At 34.0% G+C, this 24776-nt stretch overlaps 1 protein-coding gene across 4 annotated transcripts in view; it reads right to left on the bottom strand.

Moving 5' to 3' along the window:
- The window catches only part of CDK19 (cyclin dependent kinase 19), a 208353-nt gene that overhangs the window by 46896 nt on the left and 136681 nt on the right, over positions 1-24776 (bottom strand). For all 4 annotated transcript variants that reach the window (XM_031964406.1, XM_031964405.1, XM_031964407.1 and 1 more), the window contains one exon: positions 3345-3402. In XM_031964406.1, coding sequence (XP_031820266.1) covers positions 3345-3402 — 58 coding nt within the window. The remainder of the gene's footprint in view (positions 1-3344; positions 3403-24776) is intronic.

Genomic DNA, 24776 nt, shown 5'->3' with positions numbered 1-24776 from the left:
GAAACAAATAGACACACACAAAATCTATACAGTGAAAATGGGAAGTAATCTCAGAGGGAAGACATTAACAGAGTAAGAAATTTAAAAAGGCCTCTTGTAGAAGATGGAATTTGAGGTAAATCTTAAAAAGAAGCCCAGGAAGTCACGATGCAAAAATAAAGAGGGAGAGCATTCTAGACACAAAGAAAGTCCAGTACAAAGATAGGAGATTATGTATTATTAGCAAAGATTAGGAAGAAGTCCCATACTGCTAGATTGTAGAGTATGTTGAGAGAAATATGTAAAAGCCTGGAAAGATAGGAAGGGATCAGGTTTTAATGGGTTTAAAATGCCAAGTAGAAAATTTTATATTTTATGCTGAAGGAAGTCACTAGAAGTTACTGAATAAGACGGTAAAACATTCAGATCTGTGCTTTAAGAAAATGACTGACAACTGAGTAGAAAATGGACTAAAATGGAAATATTTGGGGAAAGAAGATAATAAACCAGAAGGCAACTATTAGAAAAAGCAATAATCCAGATATGGTGATGAGGCCCATAGTAGTCGAGTGATAGAAAAAGGGGATACATGTAAAGTTGTTATTAAGTAAATATGATAATACTCAGCAAGAAATTGGATATGTGGGGTGAGTGCAAGTGAGAAATCAAGGGTGACATTAAGGTTGCAAGCATGGTGACTGAGAGAATCAATATTAAATAAAAAGCTGGCCTGGGAGCCAGGAAGATCTAAGTTCTAAATTTTGCCAGTGACCCAAATTGGTTGTGTGGACCTGACAAGTCACAATCTCTCAGTTGTCTAGTATTAGATGAAACTTGTACTAGTGAATGGAATTTCCTCAGGCTAGAGTTCTCTATATCAGTATATCAATTACAGGTCCACAATCTCCATTTTTATCCCTAGCATCTAGTGCAATACTTTGCAGATAGCAGGTTTTTAATAAATATCTGTTGAATTCAAGTGACTGTAATAATAAGCCTGAGTAAGAAAATGGAAGTAGTTGTAAAAAGGAGAAATTTTGAAAGAAAAATCACTAGGATTTGATGACTGGTTAGGTATAGAGGGCCAAAAAAAAAAAAAAGCCAAAGATGATGCTCAGGTTTTGGAGTGAATAGAAGAATTATAATGCTGTTGATAGAAATGGGTAAGCATTCTAGTCATTAGTTTTGGACATAATGTGTTTGAAGTGATTGGACACAATTCAAGTTGAAAGTTTAACCAGAATATGGAACTAGATCCTGAATGAAAAAACCAACTGGTAAATAGAGATAGTCATGGATTAATTTTCTGAATAAACAAACAGAAAGAAGAGTTAATAGTTAAGAACGAAAAGCCTTTTCAACTTCCAGTTAAAATATGAACAGGGGACTGGAAGGTTGGGGAGAGGAGAGGAATAAAAAAGGAGCTAAAAGAGAACAAGATAGGGAACATCACAAAAGTCATGAAGGAATTAGAACAAATGTCTGACACTTAAAACTGTAAATACTACAAAGTCATATAGGAAAATTACTGATCATAAATAATTTCATATTGGAGAGTTAAAAAAGGAATACATAATAAAGTAACTAGAGGGAATGTGTATGTACATACTCAAGGAATCTAGTAGGAGAAGGAAATATGAAAACAAAGGTTTGAGTACAGCAAGGTGAAGCAAAGGTAAGTGACCTATATATGAATGGAATAAAGGAAAATGAGTGAACACAGCGGAGAAGTAAAGATACTTCAATGAAAAGAGGATATGTGTGAAAGCATATGTAAGTCAGAAAAGGATGGGTCCCATGTAAAAATGTTAGCCTTCAATGATTACTTATCTCTTATGATTCAAGCAAAGATAGACCTAACTTGAGATGAAGAAGTAAGTACATCCATCAAGTTTGATGACATCAGGTTAAGAAGTAGAATTTAGGTCTTAAGAAAAATGTGAAATCTAGAATCCAGATTTTTGTAGTTTCATACATACATACATACAACATACATTTTACAAAGCACTTATCAGGGGATTAGAAGGAACAAGCATTAATTAAGCTCCTATTATATGCCAAGAACTGTGCTAAAATATTATCTCATTTTATCCTCAACAGCCCTGGAAAATAGATGCTCTTCTTATTCTCATTTTACAATTGAGGAAACCAAGGCAGATAGGGATTAAGTGACTTGACCAGTTATTAGATGACTGAGGTAAATTTGAAGTCAGATATTCTTCACACCAAGCTCAGGACTCTACTATAGTATATTACCTGGTTACTAATATTAATATAATAATCTAAGTGAGACTAGAAAGTTTGAAACAGAATTGCCTTACAGGTGAAGAAATTGAGACCCCACCCTGAAAGGTTGACTCATCCAACATCATACAAGTGGAAAATTGGCAAGCAATATCTAAACTGAAATCTTTGACTAAAGTTTGAATTCTTTCAAATGCATTGTTTGGTCTTAATCATGGACAGGGGCTTTAAATTTAAAATTTTATATATATATGTGTGTGTGTGTGTGTGTGTGTGTGTGTGTGTGTGTGTGTGTTTGTATAAAAATATAAACACATTTAACATATATTGGACTATCTGCCAAACTAGGGTAGGGGGTGGAGGAAAAGAGGGAAGGAGAGGAAAATTTGGAACAGAAAATTTTGCAAGGGTCAGTGTTGAAAAATTACTCATGCTTATGTTTTGTAAATAAAAAGCTTTAATAAATAAAATAAAAGAATAAAGATTATGAATTTCTGGGATATGCTAGAGATCAGCAGTGGCATATATATGATATGATCAACTAAGTTTTATAACATGGTGCATACTAGGCACCAAATGTGTATGGAATTATCTGTTTTAGATACTAAAAGATCATTATGCTGAGGAGGTAATATTAGTAAAGTTGAGTCTGAGAATTTAAGGTTAAGTGATTATGTGTATGGATTTTTCTTGCACTATGTAAGATACTACAAGAAATTTAATATTTTAGTAACTTACCAATGCTGCTCTATTTTAGATTCATGGAATCTAGAACACCAGCCCTGAAGTCAGGAGGATTTGAACTCAAATCTGGCCTCAGACACTTAACACTTCCTAGCTGTGTGACCCTGGGCAAGTCACTTAACCCCAATTGCCTCAGCATAAATAAATAAATAAATAAATAAATAAATGGATAAATAAATAGTTAGATGAATAGAATTTTATGGATATATATATAATATTACACACACAAAATACATTTTTACAAAAAAATGTTATGTCTAGATTTTCCAATACTAAATTTCTGCATAATTCTCATAAAATTTGATATGGTATTAATTTTATAATTAATAACTATTACAGATGCTCTAAGCAATAACAATCACAATAAATTTACCTACCTATTTTGACTCTCCCCCTTTCTGGGCCTTCTCCCATTACTAGGATATTTGCTGGTTTCTAAAAAATAAAATAAAATATTCAAACAATTAAATGAATACTCCTGACATGCTCAAAAACTATCAAAAATGTTTTCATAAAAGGATGGCAATATCAAATTAGTATTTTGTTCAAAATGGCAAACCAATTAGCAAATGTTTACTGAGACCTTAATATATGTCGTTTGTATTTATTTCAAATGAATACTAACAGCTATTGTCAGTAAGAGTTATGAAAACTAGATGTATTTTAGAGGTAAACCTGATTTATATAAAGTCAATATTTAGACTACATTTTTATGTGATACATCATAAAATTACCATTTTTAGAATGAATTCTCTTACTATAATACTTTCACATCATAAAATTGATACATCACTAATACATCATAACAATTTTAGAATAAATTCTCATCAAAATATTTATGCTAATTTTTAAATCTAAACATTTCTTTCATTAAAATAAATATAATACTATCACTTTTAATACATAAAGAAACTATGCTGGGGGGAGGGGGGAGGAAATTCAACAGTTTTCTAAACAGACATAGTTGACAATTCTCTCAAGCTGCCCTTACACAAGCATGAGAAATATAAAATAATTTCATGTGTTTTATTCTGATTGCATCTGTTCCAAGATTGTTATCCCTATAATTTTAAAGAGATTTAGAGGGAGACCCTAGCACAGGATGGAAAGGTAAGAATGGATTGTTATCTGTACTCATTCAGTGCAACTCAGCGAATACCTCTTCATAAATCCAAACTCTGGGTCCATCAAATATGCTAAATATGCTCTAGATCTCTAACATTGTGTTGGATGGAATATCTGAAGTGTCAGTTGCTTACCTTTTGCTCTTACTACACAGTTATCTCACATTCTTTTCTGTACATATAGTATCACTCCATGTATGCTATTCCTGTGCAATTTTTCATTGATAACATGCTATAATGTCCTCTTAACTAATCATGTAATTTACCATTGCCATCTGCGTAATCTGCAGTTATTTGAGTGCAATGATTTTATGACTTATTGGCACAAAGAATAATTTCATTCAGCCAAGGAGCAGAAATCCACAAAACCCAGTCTATCTAGCCAGCCTCAAGTCACCAATCCATACACTCAGATACCAGCCCTGACCATCTTCTTGCCATTTACTTTGCTTCGTGAAAGTAACATCACTCTTCTTCTTGAAATTTTCCATATCTTGTTTCTAGATATTATGATGAAGAAAACATTACCACTCCTTCTAGAAAAAATTTTTTTAAGGCAAAACACTTTTCCTCCTGGTCACTATTTCCCTTTTATATATTCCTAAAAATTGTCATAGGGCTTGGCAAAAATGCATAAAAAAGACTTTTCATTCATCAATTCACTGAAAGGATAATGATATTTTAAAGGGAAAATTTAGGTACAATACACAATTTCCTAAAGGCAATCCAGTCTACATGACACCTTTCTAGGACACTATTGAACTATTGTATTTGTCCAAGCTGTATATACATTGATGAGCCAACTATAAGCTATTTAGTCAACTATATTTTATACTATGAAAACCTCTGAAAAATGAAACCATTCTGAACCACATTTTCAGACATGATCAATATATGGATTTATTTTGCTTAACTATCCTCATTTGTTACAACAGGGCAGTAGGGGAGAGTGACGGTAATAAAATTTTTAAAAAACAAAAAAAGAAAAAAGAGTGAATATTTAATATACACAAAACTGAAATCAAGTTTACAAAGGCACTGCATAATCCTTTTTCACTTTTTATTTGCATAAGTAAATGTTCAAAAGTATTAATGTTTTTCAAGCTTATAATAACAAAAAACAGATGATCCACAAAATGATGTTGATTATTGCCTTGAGAGACATAATGCCAATGCTATTAATTCATTGTATAAAGTTACTAACTCAATTACTATCTGCTTAATATGTGGATAAAATCCACAGATATCATTAATTTAATTTTATTAATATGAATAACAAAAAACTTTAAAATAATTATGGATTACACAGCAGAGGCTTTATAAAACTCTTGGAATTAATGAAAATAAAACTGCCATTTAAGAAAAATGAATTATTTGCAGAACTTTGGGCTTGATACAGGTAAAACTTTGGCACCTGAGAAAATGAGCATTTTTAAAACTTCATCATTAACAGGGAGTTCTCTAACAAATCCTTCATGACTCTAGGAAACAGTTTAGCAAAAATCTCTCAGTTTTTACACCATTAGAATCAAGTGAACCACACTGAATCCATCTTGTGACTTAATTTTGGATCAAATTCACTCCCTTTTTGTTCAATTATGAGTCTAATCCAATGTCTGTCTTGTGAGAAAACTCTATTCAATTATGGAAATCATGAAGAAACTTTATTGCATTGTTTGAATCTAGCGTTATATGACTGAGAAGCTGAACTACCTTTACTTGTTGCTTAGAGACTCTTAAGTAAGGATTTAGGTTATGCTGACCAGAAACCCATTCAGATCCAAAAACTAATGCAAGGAATTTTCACACAATTAAACAAATCAAGAAAACCATGCCTTGTTTGAAAGTCGGTTCCATATTGGCCAATCAGTTACTGAATCCTAATTCCTTTGACTGAACACAAACAACAAGAGACAACTTTTTTCCTTACTTTGAGGTATGAAACCTGTTTAAGTTCTCTCAACTTGAAAAGTTACTAATTTTTTTTTCTCCAATTAGAAATCAGAATACCTAATCTGAAGAATACAAGCCATTCTCCAATTGAATCAAATTTTTTTAAAAAAATAAGCTACTCTCCCATTGACAAATGGTCAAAAGATATAAAAATAAGTTTTAGATGAAGAAATTAAAACCATTTCTAGTCACATGAAAAAAGTGCTCTAATCCACTATTGATCAGAGAAATACAAATTAAGGCAACTTTGAGGTAGCCCTACATACTTCTCAGATTGGCTAAGATGACAAGGAAAGATAATGGATGCAGGAAAACTGAGACACTAATACATTGTTGGTCGAGTTGTAAATTGATGAAATCATTCTGGAGAGTAATTTGAAACTATGCCCAAAGAGGTATCAAACTGCATATCTTTTGATCCAGCAGTGTTTCTACTGGGCTTATATCCCAAAGAGATCTTAAAGGAGAGAAAGGGAACCACATGTGCAAAAATGTTTGTGGCAGCCTTTTTTGTAGTGACAAGGAACTGGAAACTGAGTTGATGCCCATCAGTTAGAGAATGGCTGAATAAGCCATTATGATAAATGAATGTTATGGAATAAGAAACAATACTCTATATAAGAAACAATAAGCAAGATGATTTCAGAAAACCCTAACGAGACTTACATGAACAGATGCTAAGTGATGTAAGTAGAATCAAAAGAACAATGTACAAAGCAACAACATGATTATGTGATGATCAATTCTTATGGACTTGATTCTTTTAAACAATGAGGTGATCCAGGTAAATTCCAATAAACTTGTGATGAAGAGAGCCATCTGCACCCAGAGAGAAGACTGTAGGGAATGAATGTGGATCACAAAATAGTATTTTCCATCTTTTTTTGTTGTTGCTTGCTTTATTTTTCTCATTTTTTCCCCTCTTTGATCTGATTTTTCTTGTGCAGTATAATAAATATAGTAATATGTATAGAAGAACTGCACATGTTTAATCTATATTGGATTACTTTCCATCTAGAGGTGAGGATGGAGAAGGGTGGGAGAAAAATTTGGTATGCAAGGTTTTGCAAGAGTGAATGCTGACAACGATCATGTATTTTGAAAATAAAAGCTATTATTAAAAAAACCTCACACACCAAAAAAAAAAATATATATATATATATATATATATATATATATATATACTTGACTTGAGAGCAGTTTATTACCCCAAAGACTACCTTTCAACATGTCTGTCATTTACATATTAAAATCATTATATGTATACACTAAAATAAACTGCTTATACAGATTACACACACACACATATATACACACATAATTTCTTTGACCCTATAATTATTTGTAAAATGAGAGATTTATGCTCACCAAAAATTATTTCTCATCATCACAATGATATCAATTGCAGAATATAAATGCTTTCTTGAATCAAATTCTGGAACACTTTAGAGGCTGACATTCAAAAGAGTTGGCCTTAACAATCAATAGGGGGGGGGGGGGAACTGGAAAAGAATGTCTAATGCTTCTAACTAAAGAAGCATGTTGAAGGATGGACCATAGAACTGGTCTTTTAGAAGATAGCTTGTAAATGAATAATGAACTAAACCAGTTCCTGAATACAAGGAGATGGAGTTGGTTTGCATTGGTTTGGGGAAATTTTATGGTGTTTTTAATGAGTCCAAGTTTATAACAAAATAAAAGTTTACTAAGTTTGCAAACAATTCCACTTAGGCCAACACTTTACATTACACATCACAATAAGCTTTCAAATATGAAAGGTTATATAATTAAAAAAAATACACAAAAACAAATAACTTTCACAACAACTATAGACAGTAAAAAATTCTTAACCAAAACAAGAGACAAAAGAGATAATAAAAGATAAAAACTTTTGCACAAACAAAATCTAGTGAAGAAAAACGATTAATGGGAGAGAGGAAAAATGCCATCTTTTTTCAAATGTTTCTGAACAGTATGACATCCAAGATACAAACATATACATATGTACAATACATATTCATACATATATGTGCATATGAGTATGTAGGTGGTAACACACTACATATATACATATACACACATATACGTGTGTGTGTGTGTGCAAGTGATGCAAATCATTAGACCATTAATCATAAGTGACGCAAATCATAAGACCATTAATACTAATTTGGGATTGGGGAGAGGAAGCTGGTACAGAGAATTCTTTTTAAGATCTTATGAGCCCAAGAAATTATTTTATAAATGTAGAAAAAATAATGAAGTTCATCTGGAAGAACAAAAGATCAAGAATTCAGGGGAATTAATTTTTTAAAAAAAGCCAATAAAGGTGGTCTAGCTGTGCTAGACCAAACCAGTGATCATCAAAACCATTTGGTACTGGCTAAGAAATGGAGTAGTCTATCAGTGGAATTGGTTAGATTCACAGGACAAAATAGCCAATGACTATACTAATCTAGTATTTGACAAACCTAAAGACCTTAGCTTTTGGGATAAAAAATCAGTATTTGACAAAAACTGCTGGGAAAATTGGAAACTAGTATGGTAGAAACTAGGCAGTGATCCACACCTAACACCTAACACTATATATCTAACCAAAACACCACATACCATGATTGAAATGGGCTCATGATTTAGACATAAAAAGTATTTAGACATAAAGAATATCACTCTTTATGATATTACAAGCAAATTACAAAAACATAGGATAGTTCACCTCTCAGATCTATGGAGAAGGAAGAAATACATGATCAAAGAAGAACCAGAGTTCGTTATTGAATACAAAATAGATAATTTAGATTATATTAAATTAAAAGGCTTTTAAACAAATAAAACTAATGCAGACAAGATTAGAAGGGAAGCAATAAAATGGGAAAACATTCTTACACTCCAGGGTTCTGATAAAGGCCTCATTTTTAAAATATATAGAGAATTGACTCAAATTATAACAATTCAAGCCATTCTCCAATTGAAAATGCTCAAAAAATATGAACAATTTTCAGATGAAGAAATTAAAACCATTTCTAGTCATATGAAAAGGTGCTCTAAGAAATATAAATTAAGACAACTCTGAAGTACCACTGCACACCTCTCAAATTGGTTAAAATGACAGGAAAAGATAATGAATGTTGGAAGGGATGTGGGAAAACTGGAACACCAATATATTGTTGGTGGAGTTGTGAATAGATTCAGCCATTCTGGAGAGCAATTTGGAACTATGCTCAAAGAATTATCAAACTCTGTATACCCTTTGATCCAGCAGTGTTACTACTGGGCTTATATCCCAAAGAGATCTTAAAGGAGGGAAAAGGACCTATATGTGCAAGAATGTTTGTGGCAGCCCTCTTTGTAGTGGCCAGAAACTGGAAACTGAGTAGATGCCCATCAATTGGAGAATGGCTGAATAAGTTATGGAATATGAATGTTATAGAATATTATTGTTCTTTAAGAAACAATCAGCAGAATGATTTCAGAGATCCATGAACTGATGCTAAGTGAAATGAGCAGAATCAGAAGATCATTGTACATAGCAACAACAGGATTATATGACTGATTTTGATGGACATGGATCTTTTCAACAATGACATGACTGAGGCCAGTTTTAATGATCTTGTGATGGTGAGAGTGGTCTGTACTCAGAAAGAGGACTGTGGGAATTGAATGTGGATCACAACATAGCATTTTCCACTTCTTTTTGTTGTTGTTTGCTTGAATTTTATTTTCTTTCTCATCTTTTCCCTGCTTGATCTGATTTTTCTTGTGCAGCAAGATAATTGTATAAATATGTATGTCTATATTGGATTTACATATATTTTGACCATGTTTAACATATAGATCAGGAGAAGAGGAGGGAAAATTGAAACACAAAATTTTGCAAGGCTTAATGTTTAAAAACCATCCTTGCATATGTTTTGAAAAAAAAAAAAAAACAGAACAAAAAAAAAAAAAAAGAAAAAAGATATGATGAGCAGTGAATACCCTAATGATGGCATTTGAAATATTTGGGTATGAATGGGATAAACTGAGGTAAAGATTTCTCATAAGAATGTGGCCTCAACCTATACCTTAATTATAACTTGAAACTTTGCAAAAACAAGTTGTGCTATAGCCAAAAGCTACAGGTGTTCACTTATCTTAGATAAACATACATTTCCCTCCTGTTCCCCAAGACTTTTTTTGCTACATTAATATTTAAAGTTTGAATGAGACTGATTGGATGAAGTATTTCTCAGTACTGAGTCACATGATCCCTGTTCCCAGAACTGGGACCTTGGGAAGGTCATCTGATCTCTGAAGGGATAAACTTTGAACCCTGAGATACAGGAAGTTGCAGGAAGTGACGTGACCTGTGGGAGGCAGCCAATATTGATGACCATTGGTCAAGGATGGTTACGTCCTTTTAGTCTATCAATGAGAAGGGTCAAGTCTTTTGCTTTTAAGCCCTGGACAAGCCAGAAGCTGGTCAGGTTCCAGGAGCACATGACGGAATTGAGATGGCTACCAGGTGTGTGTCTGGGCCTTTCCCTGCAGGGATTAAAGAAATGCTTTTTCTTTGTACCTGATATCTCTGATTAGTTAATTGGGAAGGGGGTCTTGCACCAGGCCTGTCCCAGACAAGGTAAATGTGGTAAAAAGTGTGTCATTGGCTACTGTTTTTAGTCATTGGGTAGTTTTTTTTAAGTTATTCTCTGGGTAGAATAGATGAGCCTAGAATTCCCAATCAATGGGAGAAAAAGTCAGGAAGGGATGGGGGCTTCCACATTAGAATCCCTATAGTCCTGTGTATTGCAGTTTGTGCTTGCCACTCCTTTATTGGGGATACCTTATCTGTTGGAAATTGCTCTTTCCCACGAGATCATAATAAATTCTTTTTTTGCTTTTTTTTACCTTGAGAGATTCTGATTTCAATTTGGGTAGGGGTCATTGCTGCCTACACAGCTTTGAGGGCTCATTCTGGTATATTTCCTATTCATGGGGGGTCTCTTCCATACTGAATCCTTGGGCAAACACCCTGGGGAGAATTTTCCCGAAGTCCTTAAACTTGACTGGGGAACCCCTGCTGTGATCAGGTAAATTCCCAAAGAGAGATACTTGGAGAAATCAAAAAGGAAAGTAAATGGAGCTTCTGACCAGGCTAGTGAAGATAGAGAATTAATTCAGCTCAGGAGATAAGCCAGCAGAGAAAAGTTTGGAATGAGTTACTTAAGTTGTATGCACAAGCAAGAACTGGTGAACCAGGAGACTCTAAGCGGTTTTAGTTTTTAAGAGTGCTGTCATTTCCTTTTGGTACCATTGGGTGAATCCTCCATCAAGGGGGAGAAAATATTGTGAACCATGGGAAAGGAACAATCTAAAGTAACTAGCTCCAAAAACCAACTAATGTCCTAGAAGATAATTCTTTAGGAAGCAGACTTAATAATTGAGATGAAGTACCAAAATATACAGGGAAGAACAAAAAGAAAATCATTAAATACTGTTACTTTATTTAGGCAGGCAATGTCTTCTGAAGAAAGTATGGATCCCCTCAGGACTGGGTGTACCAAGAATTGAATTTATATGTAAATTCAAAGGAGTCATTTAATTCTGAGGAAAGTATGCAGGCTTGTGCAGGAAAATGTATAATAAAGGAGGAAAAGGAACTAGAGAAATCCCATTCTTCTCTGAACCTTCTCATGGCAGTGCCACCTCCCTATACCCCTAGACAGTCACTGCTCCTATGGTGGTGGCTCAATTACTCCCTTCCTCACCTCCATGCTGGGGAGAAGCCGATAAAGGGAGCTTGATTGATTTAGAACTACCAACTATTTCCTCTCTTTAGGATCCTCCTTCATATTAAGCAAATCTTAAAGGATCAAGAGAACTTTCCACTCCCCAAATAGACTAACTAATTCCCACTTAGGGAAGTCCCATTTGCCCAGGGAAGAATCAAATTTGTGAATGCTCCCCTGTGTAGCATGGAAGTGGAAAACCTTAAAAAAGAAATGAAGGCCCTTTTAGATGATCCATCTGGGTTACCAGAACAATTCCTCGATCCTAACATCTACATTTGGCCAGAATTGATGTCAATTTTAGGGATTGTCTTCACAGAGAAAAACAAGGGCAGATTAGCAGAGCTGCAATGCAGGCCTAGGATGAGGCCTATTCAGTTGCACAGGGAGGTCCCAGAGGAGAACAAAGACTTACCTTCAGGATCCTATTGGGATTATAACATTTCAGGTCATAGAGAAAGTATGAGGGACCCAAGACAGATGATTGTTCAAGGTATTGGAAACAAATTAGACAAGAAAAAAAGAGACACCCTCAGCCTTTCTAAACAGACTCATAAAAGTATGAGGAAGTATTCAGGATTATGAGAAAATGATGTCACCATCCAGAGCCTGCTAAGAGTATATTTTGTCAGGGGGCACCTAAGTGGTACAGTGGATAGAGCACCAGCCCTGAAGAGGATTTGAGTTCAAATTTGGTCTTAGACACTTAACACTTCTTAGCTGTATAACCCTGGGCAGGTCACTTGACTCCAACTGCCTCAGCAAAAAACAAAAAAAAAACCAAAAACAACAAATATATATATATATATACATATATATAAAGAGAGAGTCAAAAATTTATGGCCAGATATAAACAAAAAGCTCCAGAAGCAAGAGGGGTGGTCTATTATAGATGGCCAAGTGACAAAAAGAGTAGCTAAATCTATAATTTGAAATCGGCAGAGTTCAGGGGACAAGTTATTCTGGATTCCAACCTATGGTTAAGAACAGAGGGAGAGGTTACTCAGGGAGGATTCTGACTTGCTTTGAATATGGACTAGAAGGGCATATGAAGAGGGCTTGCCAATTTTTAATATGGTAAAAAGTGTGTCATTGGCTATTGTTCTTAGTCTCTAGGTAGATTTTTAGTAAGTCTCTGGGTAGAATTTTAATCTCTGGGAAGATTTCCACATTAGGATGTAGTCAGGATTTCTTAGCCAATGGGAGAAACGGTCAGAAGGAAATGGGGGTTTCTGCATTAGGATCTATATAATCCTGTATTTTGCAGTTTGTGCTTTGCACTCCTCACAGAGGACACCTTGTCTATTGGGAGTTACCTTTTCTCGAGAGATAGTGATAAATCTTTTTTGCTTTTCTACCTTGAGAGTCTCTGCTTTCAGAGACTACTCTCTGACTGGGTAGAGGTCACTGCTATCCCACACAGGAGTGAGAGGGTAAGAACTGGAGACAAAAGTAATCTTAAATTCACATTTTGCATTCTAAAATTCTTATATTCAGAAACAATACAAGTAGTGGGTTTCAGGACAGTTCAAAAACTCTAATTGAGCTCTAAAGCATAAATACCATGTATCATCGAATGTAGTAACCATATTGAACAATGTTTCTGTGAGAAAATACATTTAAGAATTTCACCACATAGTTTTGAACTAATCCAACCATTCTGGAGAGCAATTTGGAATTATGCACAAAAAGTTATCAAACTGTGCATACCCTTTGATCCAGCAGTGTTACTACTGGGCTTATATCCCAAAGAGATAGTAAAGAAGGGAAAGGGACCTGTATGTGACAAAATGTTTGTGGTAGCCGTTTGTAGTGGCTATAACCTGGAAAATGAATGGATACCCATCAACTGGAGAATGATTGGGTAAATTGTGGTATATGAATGTTATGGAATATTATTGTTCTGTAAGAAATGACCAGCAGAATGAATACAGAGAGGCTTGAAAAGACTTACATAAACTGATGTTGAGTGAAATGAGCAGAACCAGGAGATCATTATATACTTCAACAACAATACTGTATGAGGATGTATTCTGATGGAAGTGGATTTCAACAAAGAGAACTAATTCAGTTCTAATTGATCAATGATGAACAGAATCAGCTACACCCAGAGAAGAACACTGGGAAATGAGTGTAAACTGCTTGCATTTTTGTTTTTCTTCCCAGGTTATTTTTACCATCTGAATCCAATTCTTCTTGTGCAACAAGAGAACTGTTCAGTTCTGCACACATATATTGTATCTAGGATATACTATAACATATTTAACATGTATAAGACTGCTTGCCATCTAGGGGAAGGGGTGGAGGAAAGGAAGGGAAAAATCGGAAAATTATTGAGGGGAAGGGATAATGTTGTAAAAAAAATTACCCATCCATATGTACTGTCAATAAAAAGTTATTTTAAAAAAAGATTGAAAAAAAAATTCCACCACAAATAAGAAAATAAATCTTCCCCTAATCCCTCCCCCCATTCATAAAGTATAAGTGATGGTTATATGACCCAAGACTTTTGTTAGTAGCTCACTTACCAGGACAGCAGCTCTAGAAAGCCTGAGATGACAGGGTACAGAAAGAACTGGACAAATATTAAGCAAGGAACATGAAAAGGGAACAAGGGGAAGGATTCTGAGGGACAGGAGCAAAGATTTATAGGGATACACTCTTAGAGACATTGTATGGCTCCCAATCATTTCATATTGGGAAGAGGTGGGTGGACCCCTTGATCAATTTGTTTCCCTTTATACTAGTAAAGATTAAATTGTTCCTTACCTTTCTTTCACAGAACTGTGAACACTGAAGAGCCAAAGAGACTACTTTGTATATGCACTTCATTTTATAAATAAGGGAACTGAAACAGAAAAGTTAAATAATTTCCCCATGACCATGTTTAAAGGTAAATGGCACAGAAGGGATTTGTAACTCTGTTACTTCTGATAACTCTGACTTTGGTGAAGTGTGACCATCTAGACTAGGAAATGGTGAAGAAGAGAGTCCTAAGTAGCATAAATTAAGAGAGAAAGAATGATCAAAGGCTTAGAAAACTTACTATTAGGAGGGTGAAAGAGAAGGAAGAGGAAGAGCAGCTATTCCTATATGACACATGCATAAATAAACTGAAATAAATATACCTGGGGTTGCCGATAAGGAAGTACAATATCATGACAGTAAAAGTAATAATTAGACTCATGAGAAAAAAAAGAAGAGATGGCCCACAGAGAGGAATAAATTTGAAGAATGTCCATTAGTAAATAGTAAAATTAGAATTAAACATTTTTCTAAGACTTTCACATTCCATTCTTTTATTTAGATTTTTATGTAACGTATAATCCTGAATGATAACAAATCACCTCTATATCTGTAAGAAGCTGAGAATTATTACTGTTTCACCACTACTCATCTTTTCAAAAGGGTAAGCCATAACTATAGTTCTTCCTTTCTAAATTAAAGGAAAACGATTCAAGTTCATCAGGGACTTGAACTGCATTTGAATGAATATTTCTTAACATTAATAGTTTGTTGATAATAATTACTGTAGTAATTTACATGTATATATTGCTTTGAAACCTTAAAAGCATTTTCATATCACCTCATAATCAAAACGAAAGTGGGGTTTCAATCAGAGCAAGTTATATTCAGCCTCTACAGCTTGAATTTAAAGAAATAGTTAAATCATCATACTCTACATAATTTTGGTTGAGTTAGTTTCAGCAGTGGTGAATTTAAATGATGTTATATTCTAAAGAAAAAGGAATCTGCCCCCCTTTACCTTTCAGAGTGAGAAAACGGCACAAAAGCTGTTCTGACCTAGTTACATTCCAATTAACACAAACTTGCTTTATTAAAAACTCTTCCCCTCACTGTGAACACAAAACGCCAGCTGTGAAAGAAAAGCGATACTGCTGGGTTTGCACACTCTGGTTACCATAGTAACTGCAGAAATGGCAGAAGTTGAAAGTTTCGTATTTAAGTTATCAGCAATAAAAGCAAACAGAGAAATCGATAAGAACTATTCTAATTTGAATCGTATTACAAAGGAAAAAAACACACCAAGAGATTTTATACATAATAATATCAAAGTAAACTTTTGAAATATGACATAGAAGCACAATTTTAAACCATTTAGTTAATTCTTGATTTATTTTTATACTGTTTTATGTTATAATCACAACTGCTTTTTCTCTCCCTTGTAATCAGAAAATTCAAAGTATTAAGATAGATTTCTATTAGTTGATATGTATTACAAAATAGAACTTGTGATTATTAAACATCTGCAAATTTTTCGATAAAATAATGTTTAATTGAATACTAAACACCTAAGTAAAATGAAAAGTTAATGTAAGACTCAAAATGGTTGTCCAACTAGACTATACAGTCAAAGATGTTAGAGAATTACAAATATAAGCATAACTGTTGATAATCCTGAAGTAAAAAACGATCAGAACAAAATAATGATTCTGTAAAAATGGACAAATTTACAGTAATATTAACTACATGTTCTTTTAGCTATAATGGTGGCACATATTTCACCTCACATCTGATTCATTTTATATTCCTTTCCTCATGCTATTCTATTTTGTTTCTATTAAACAAACAAAAGAAACGTCCATTGTAAAGTGCAGCACAAAGAATGATCTATTGTGAAATGAAGGATCCTGCTACATGCCTTAGTCACTTGCAGTATTTCAATACATCTAACTTTAAAAAAAAAGGTTTACAGATCAATTATTATAGCATTCAAAATATAATGCAGTTGTCTACTTTCCTTTTGCATCTTATTAGTACATCAATAAGTAAAAGACTTGTGATTTCATCATTTTCATAATTTTCTTGAGAAACCTTTAAAACTTTTAACATCTTAGAACCATCAGAAGTTCAAAGAAGTATTTATGAGCTCCTGAAAGCTAGTACATATCAAGAGTCAGCATTTGAATTGAGGTCTTTTTGACTCCAAATCCAAGCTTTATCCACTACTCTATACCTTTCATTTTAAAACATCTAGAAAATAAGAACATGTGAACTTCCATTCCTATATATGATTCATGAAGCCCAATATTCTGCATTGACTTACAAACATAAGGGATGTCTAATATATATTAATTTTTCTTAATATATCATGGATGTCATTCATGAAGATATCTAAACTTTTTACATTTATATTCATTTACATTTTTATGTTTATCCTACACTTCTTGAGGGGACGATTGATTCCCTAAGTTTATAACCCATCATTCAAAGTAAGCTTCTTTTCATTTATCCTAACCTAAATAATTGAGCTTCATATAATGTCCCCTTGTTGTAGTACATACAATTCCCAACTTAATAAGTGTTATATTTCAAAATTCCATACATAAAGCATATTGAAATACAAAGTGTTTTCAGTATCAATATGATTAGTTCTCACAGATACAATATTCTAAATTATGTTTAAGTTCATGAGAAAAAGCAATAATAAAAGATTAAAGGTTTTAGTAAGATTTTTATGGAGATTCTGAAGGGGGCTTTGGTACACAATGAGGGTTCTTAGAAACTGTTAGCATTAAATCTTTATAGCATGCAATTTTACTTCAATCCTTACAGCTTTCTTTTTTTCTTTAGTAAAAGTGAACCACTATCATTACTCATATTTTTCAGTCATAATTAGCCTCATTTATTCTGACTCATAAATGAAATGGGATAGTTAAAGATAAGGTAACCTTATTACCTTAAACAAGGAGAGTGGTCTCCAAGTTGATGAAGGGAAGTATGACATTGATGTTCATGGGGCATTGGCAAATTAGGCATTCATAAATTCAGAAATGTCTACTAGAATTTTGATGTTCACTTTGCCTCAGGTGCATCTCCTTTTTAAAACTTTGTCTTTCCTTTTTGTCAAACTTTAGCCTGAGATTGACTACATTTGCAGCTGAACATCCTACAGAAGGAGGGAAGTATTGGAAAGAACTTTAAACTGGCAACTTTTCTAGTTCTGACTTTCCACATAGTCCCAGCTATGTGGCCTTAAAGAAGTCAGAACTCCAGTCTTCAGTTTCCACATTAAATCAAATTAAATAGCTAAATGTCTCCTAAAATTTTTTTCATCATCAGCATTATATGATTATGATTCCCTAAGCATTTACATAATACTTCAAAGTTTGTAAAGCACTTCACAAATACTTTCTTATTTGAGTCTCACAAGAACTATAGGATATTTTTATCCCCATTTTACAGATGAGGAAGCTGAGGCTAACAAAAGTTAAACAATTTGCCAAAGTCACACAGCTTAATAAATGTCTGAGGCAGAATTTATTTTTACATTTACTTTTCTAATTCTCCATAAAGTATTTTTATACCTTAAAATTTTCATTTAGGAAGTATATAAGAATACTTCACATTTGTAAAAAGGCTTTTTTCCCTTCATTATTATTTTCCTCCATCACTTAAAGAATATTATCAGCTATAAGAGCTCTAAATCTATGATCCTGTAATTCCTACAGCTAAATGAAGTTTGAAAAAAATCTAGTAAGTACTAGAACTTATACTATTCTTGTTCTCAGAAGGGTGATTCTTCTTTCTCCAGTTTTTCTCCCCCTCCCTTCAACTTATAGTACATAATGCTGTCGGACTAATCTTCCCTAAATACAATACTGTGATGTTACACTCACCAGTATCTGTGGCATGAATTCCAATTTTGTGAGCTGCCATTCAAAGCTCTCTATCTTAATACCGTATACCAAGATAAGATCAAAATGGGTCCATGATTTAGACATAAAGAACGAGATTATAAACAAATTGGAGGAACAGAGGATAGTTTATCTCTCAGACTTGTGGAAGATGAAGAAATTTGTGACTAAAGACGAACTAGAGACCTTTATTGATCACAAAATAGAAAATTTTGATCACATCAAATTAAAAAGCTTCTGTACAAACAAAACTAATGTAAACAAGATTAGAAGGGAAGCAACAAACTGGGAAAACATCTTCACAGTTAAAGGCTCTGATAAAGGCCTCATTTCCAAAATATATAGAGAGCTGACTCTAATTTATAAGAAACCAAGCCATTCTCCAATTGATAAAAGGTCAAAGGATATGAACAGACAATTTTCAGACGATGAAATTGAAATCATTACCACTCATATGAAAGAATGTTCCAAATCATTATTAATCAGAGAAATGCAAATTAAGACAACTTTGAGATACCACTACACACCTGTCAGATTGGCTAAGATGACAGGAAAAAATAATGATGAGTGCTGGAGGGGATGTGGGAAAACTGGGACACTGATACATTGTTGGTGGAGCTGTGAACGAATCCAACCATTCTGGAGAGCAATCTGGAATTATGCCCAAAAAGTTATCAAACTGTGCATACCCTTTGATCCAGCAGTGTTTCTACTGGGCTTATACCCCAAGGAGATACTAAAGAAGGGAAAGGGACCAGTATGTGCCAAAATGTTTGTGGCAGCCCTGTTTGTAGTGGCTAGAAGCTGGAAACTGAGTGGATGCCCATCAATTGGAGAATGGTTGGGTAAATTGTGGTATATGAATGTTATGGAATATTATTGTTCTGTAAGAAATGACCAGCAAGATGAATACAGAGAAGCTTGGAGAGAATTACATGAACTGATGCTAAGTGAAATGAGCAGAACCAAGAGATCATTATATACCTCAACAACGATACTGTATGAAGATGTAATCTGATGGAAGTGGATTTCTTTGACAAAGAGACCTAATTCAGTTTCAATTGATCAATGATGGACAGAAGCAGCTACACCCAAAGAAAAAAAACACTGGGAAATGAATGTAAACTGTTTGCATTTTTGTTTTTCTTCCCGGGTTATTTCTACCTTCTGAATCCAATTCTCCCTGTGCAACAAGAAAACTGTTTGGATCTGCACACATACATTGTATCTAGGATATACTAGGACATATTCAACATATATAGGACTGCTTGCCATCTAGGGGAGGGGGTGGAGGGTGGGAGGGAAAATCGGAACAGAAGTGAGTGCAAGGGATAATGTTGTAAAAAAAATTACCCTGGCATGGATTCTGTCAATAAAAAGTTATTATTTAAAAAAAAAAAAAAAAAATAACTTTTCCTACCCAATTTTGTGTTTTTGGAATCCATTGTACTTGACCCAACAGCAATCTTTCTTTCAAACTACCTTAGTAATTACTTGATTATCTATTGTTAAGAAATTATTTTAATAATAGTATTTTACATATAAGAAAAAAAAAAAAAAACAAAGCTCTCTATCACTTTGGAAAAACTTGCTTCTAAGAAGTGCCAGAAGAATTCATGAAGCTGTGGTAACTTGGAGCTCTATAAATGGGTTGCATAATGTCCAATGAGTCCTCAATGTAACAAGACAATCCTTAACTTTTCAAATCATTATTCTAAAGTTTTTAATCTTTTCATTCTTCCTCAAACTTCTCATGAGACCCTTTGCCCACAATCTCAGAGATGAAGACTTTGCCTCACACGTCACTAAAAAGATTGAAGCCATTTGCTAAAAAGAGCTTTTTCTCCCTTCTACTCAAGCAAAATCCCGGTATAAATATCCTTAATCCTATTTTTTCTATCACTTTGCCTAAATAGACTGTATAGAGCAACTATGCTGAAAAGTGACTGTATTTATACCCATTCAGGCTTCTTAGGCTCAGATTGCTTAGGCTCAGAATTATCCAGGGATAATTGACATTATTTTAGGACAAGAAGAAAAATTTTCAAAACGGTGCTAATTAGCTACAAAGACATTTCCAGTTCAATACAAAATAAGCATTCCCATTAAGAAGGGAATGTGGGGGGAGAAACAGTATGGGGAAATAAATGTGTTCCCTTTAGTGGTTTAAATTTCTTTCCTTCGATTCCTAATAGGTTGAAGATCACTCATTGTTAGTCTACTCACGGCTTCTCTATCCCTGCCCATTCCTTAAATCAAAGATACAGAGGGGTGAAGAATGTTACAGTGAGAGTTTGGAAGAAGGAGTTTCTTTAATTTTTGATCAATTAATTCAAGTCAATTTAACAAACCTTTCTCAAGGAACTGCTATATATAAAATACAAAGTCAGAACTAGGAGTTCACAAAGACAAAAAAATTAAACAGATTTTAACACTCAAGAAACTTAAGGAAAGGATACAATATATATACAGGTAAAGACAGCATAATACGAGGAGTGAAATAACACTAACAACAGAAGAGAATCAAAAGATGATTCAACTAAGTCAAAAGATCTTAACCTCAGGTCTGAGAACTTGTATATGTTTTAAAAATGTGATAATTATATTTCAATGTTTTCTTTATAATCCTATTTATTTTATGACTTTAAAAGCATTATTCCATAGGTTCACTAAATGAGTCCAGGTTAAGAAACCCTGTCCTAATGGGAATCTCTAAGAAATGAAGACAAGGAGAACATGTCTATCAGACACAGGAGATGGCTTCTGCCAAAGAACTTAAGTTGGAGATGGAATGTGAAATTTGGGGAATAGCCAACAGGCTAGTTTGTCTGAAATGTAATGAGTGTATAAAAAATAATATATGAAATAACCCATCAACAAATATTTATTTAGGGCCTTCTTCTTAAATCACTATTTTAGATGCTATAAGGGAATGATGTAAGACAGTTCCTAATTATGTTCAGTTTTTTATTATGAAATTCAATTAAAATCTGCAAACCCCAGATAAATCTCATATATACATTAGGCTATTTATAATATACTAACTGAACTATCTTAGTTTATATTTTAGAAGACCAGTTTTATAAATGGAATGATTAGTAGGAATTATTAGCTTTAAATTTGGTTGCTATATTTTTGAGCTACCTGGAGTTAATTTTGGAAAAAGCAAAAAGTGATTGTATGAAAGAAGCCTGGTGAAGCTGCTAGAAGGGTTGTGAAATATGTATTGGTGGAATACAGTGATCAACCAGTACTAAGTTCACTGTATAGGACCTAAAGGATTGAAAAACTCTGTCGACTACAGATTAAAGCATATTCTAGGCTGCAGAAAACTACCATGGGTTATTGCTGGGAGCACCCAAGAAAATGCATGTTACTCAAATTAGGGGGGAAAAAAGACACTCGTAGCTATTTCTGCAACATATTGGGTCATAATGACCTGGCAATGAAATGTTCTTTATCAGAAATAAGCTTTTTTTTTTTTTTTGCCTGGGTACATTCCAAGGACCAAAGTACCTCATCACTATCAATAAATCCAAATTGTTTTTTTTTTCCTTACTCAGCTGCACTGATTTTCAAAAGATACTATTTTGTATCATGGTTATAATAATGTAATAATTTGCAAATCAAAACACTGATAATGTTTGATCATGACCTAATCTATCACTTAAAGGCTTGTTAACAGAAGCAATAAGAAAATTTAATTCTCAACACATTTTTCACTTAAAATATGCAAAATGCTTTTCTAAATTTCTGTATTTCAAGTTAAATTTCCCTGGGGTTCAGTTAACTCATTTGTAAAATGAACAGATTAGAACACATTACCTCTTGAGGTTGCTTCCAGCTGTGTTCACAGGATTATATGAACAGTTAGAGTGAATAAATGTCTGCTTCAATCTACTCTAAATTTGCTTTTGTTTTGTTTTGTTTGTTATTTTCACAAACCTAAGACTATAGATAAAGAATGCAATTCTCTAAGAGTTTTTTAGAGAGAATCTGCTTAACTTAGGAGAATCTGAAGGAAGGAATCATGTGAAAGGCTGGTAGTATGTTATTAAATGAAGGGGGGGGGGGGGGGGGGAGCCAGAAATATACATCTAAAAATAAAGGACTGAAAAAAAAAAAAAAAGAAAAAGAAAAAATACACATAATAATGACAATGACAAATAATCCTAACTGATGTTCATCCTCACAGTGACTTCCAATTTTTTAGTTCTTTCTCACACTATCACCTTAGCACAGGCTATACTCTTCCTACTGAATTGAATTCTACATGACTCTCCCACTTTGCAACTCCTTTGCTCCCTTGTCCTATAGATAACCACACATATATGGTTTCATTTACAGGTACCTTAGGTATAGTACAGAAGAGCTTTTGGCCTAGAATCAGGAAATACCAAGTTCAAAAATACCATTAGCCACCACTAGTTATGGGACTCCAGGCAAGACACTTAATCTCTCTATCTCAGTTTCCTCAATTGTAAAATGGGTATAATACGAGTACCTACGTTCTAGAGCTGTTGTGAAGATCAAATGGAATAATATTTGCTAAAAAAAATTTTTTTAGCACAATACCTACTTATTTTTCAGTACAACTGAAATTGTCAGTGTCCAGCTCTCTGTGACCCCAATTAGGGTTTTCTTGGCAGAGATACTGGAGTGGTTTGCCATTTCCTTCTCTAGCTCATTTTCCTGGAGAGGAACTGAGGCAAATAGGGGTAAGTTGATTTGCACAGGATCACACAACTAGTGCATGAGGCCAGATTTGAACTCAGGAGGAAAGGGGCATATTTGAGAAATGTTTTAAAGATAAAATCAAAAGGTTTGGCAACAAATTGGATATGGAAGATTGAGAAACAGCAAGGCATTGAGGATGACAACAAGATTAACAAGCCTAGGGGCACCAAAGAAAAGAAATGGAAAGAAGGATGAAGGAAAGAAATTAGGAGTGAACATTTATATAATGTCTCCTACATGCCAGCATTGTACTAAGCTCCTTAGAAACATCTCATTTAATCTTCACATCCCCCTGTAATGATTAAAGAAACTGACAAACATTTTTTTCCTTTCTGATCCGATTTTTCTGGTGCAACATGACGTCTGTGGAAATATGTAAAGAAGAACTGCATGTCTAACATATATTTGAATTACTTGCTGTGTAGGGGAGGAGGGGGAAAAGCAAGGAAAAAATTTAGAACACAAAGCTTTGCAAGGATGAATGTTGAAAATTATCCATGCAACTATGCTCAAAATGTTATCAAACTGTCCATACCATTTGATACAGAAGTGTTTCTACTGGGCCTATATCCCAAAGAAATCATAAAAGAGGGAAAAGGACCCGCAGATACAAAAATGTTTGTGGCAGCCCTTTTTGTAGTGACAAGGAACTAGAAACTGAATGGATGCCCATCAATTGGAGAATGGCTGAATAAATTATAGTATATAGATGTTATGGAATATTATTGTTCTATGAGAAATGACCAGCAGGATGATTTCAGCGAGGTTTGGAGAGACTTACATGAACTGATGCTAACTGAAATGAGCAGAACCAGGTGATCATTATATACAGCAACAGCAAGATTATACAACTATTAATTCTGATGGACATGACACTTTTAAACAATGAGATGACTGAGGCCAGTACCAATGATCTTGTGATGAAGAGAGCCATCTACACCCAGAGAGAGGATTGTGGGAACTAAATATAGATCACAACATAGTATTTTCACTCTTTTTGTTGCTGTTAACTTGCATTTTGTTTTCTTAATTTTTTTCCTTTTTGATTAAATTTTTCTTGTGCGGCAAGAAAACTGTATAAATATGTCTACATATATTGGATTTAACATATATTTATAAGAAGGAGAAGGAGAAGGAGAAGGAATAGGAGGAGGAGGAGGAGGAGGAGGAGAAGGAGAAGAAGAAGGAAAAGAAACTGAGACAAGTGATTTGCTCACCCAGGTAAGTTTCTGAGACCAGATTTGAATTTCAGTCTTCCTAACTCTGGGTCTAGTGCTCTATCCACTGCTTAATAAGGAAATCTGGAAGGATTGGGGGAGAGGGGGGAGGGGAAGAGAGAGAGGGGAAGAAAGAGGCGGAGGGAGAGAGAGAGAGAGAAAAGTTTTGGATATACTGCCATATTGCTTACAGGACAGATACATACCATTGGATTTGTGGAATGTGATCAAAAGTAGTTTCTGTACAGACAGAACCTAGAAAGAACTAAGGTATAAAAATGGAATTTAAAGGCCCTCCATTGGTGTCATCCACATGAACTCAGCCAACAATATGTCAACAAATGGGCCTCAAAA

This window comes from Sarcophilus harrisii, chromosome 4 (genome assembly GCF_902635505.1).
Source record: "Sarcophilus harrisii chromosome 4, mSarHar1.11, whole genome shotgun sequence".
Classification (NCBI taxonomy): Eukaryota; Metazoa; Chordata; class Mammalia; order Dasyuromorphia; family Dasyuridae; genus Sarcophilus; species Sarcophilus harrisii.
The sequence above is the reverse complement of the archived record's forward strand: the minus strand, read 5'-3'. Positions and strand labels throughout refer to the sequence as shown.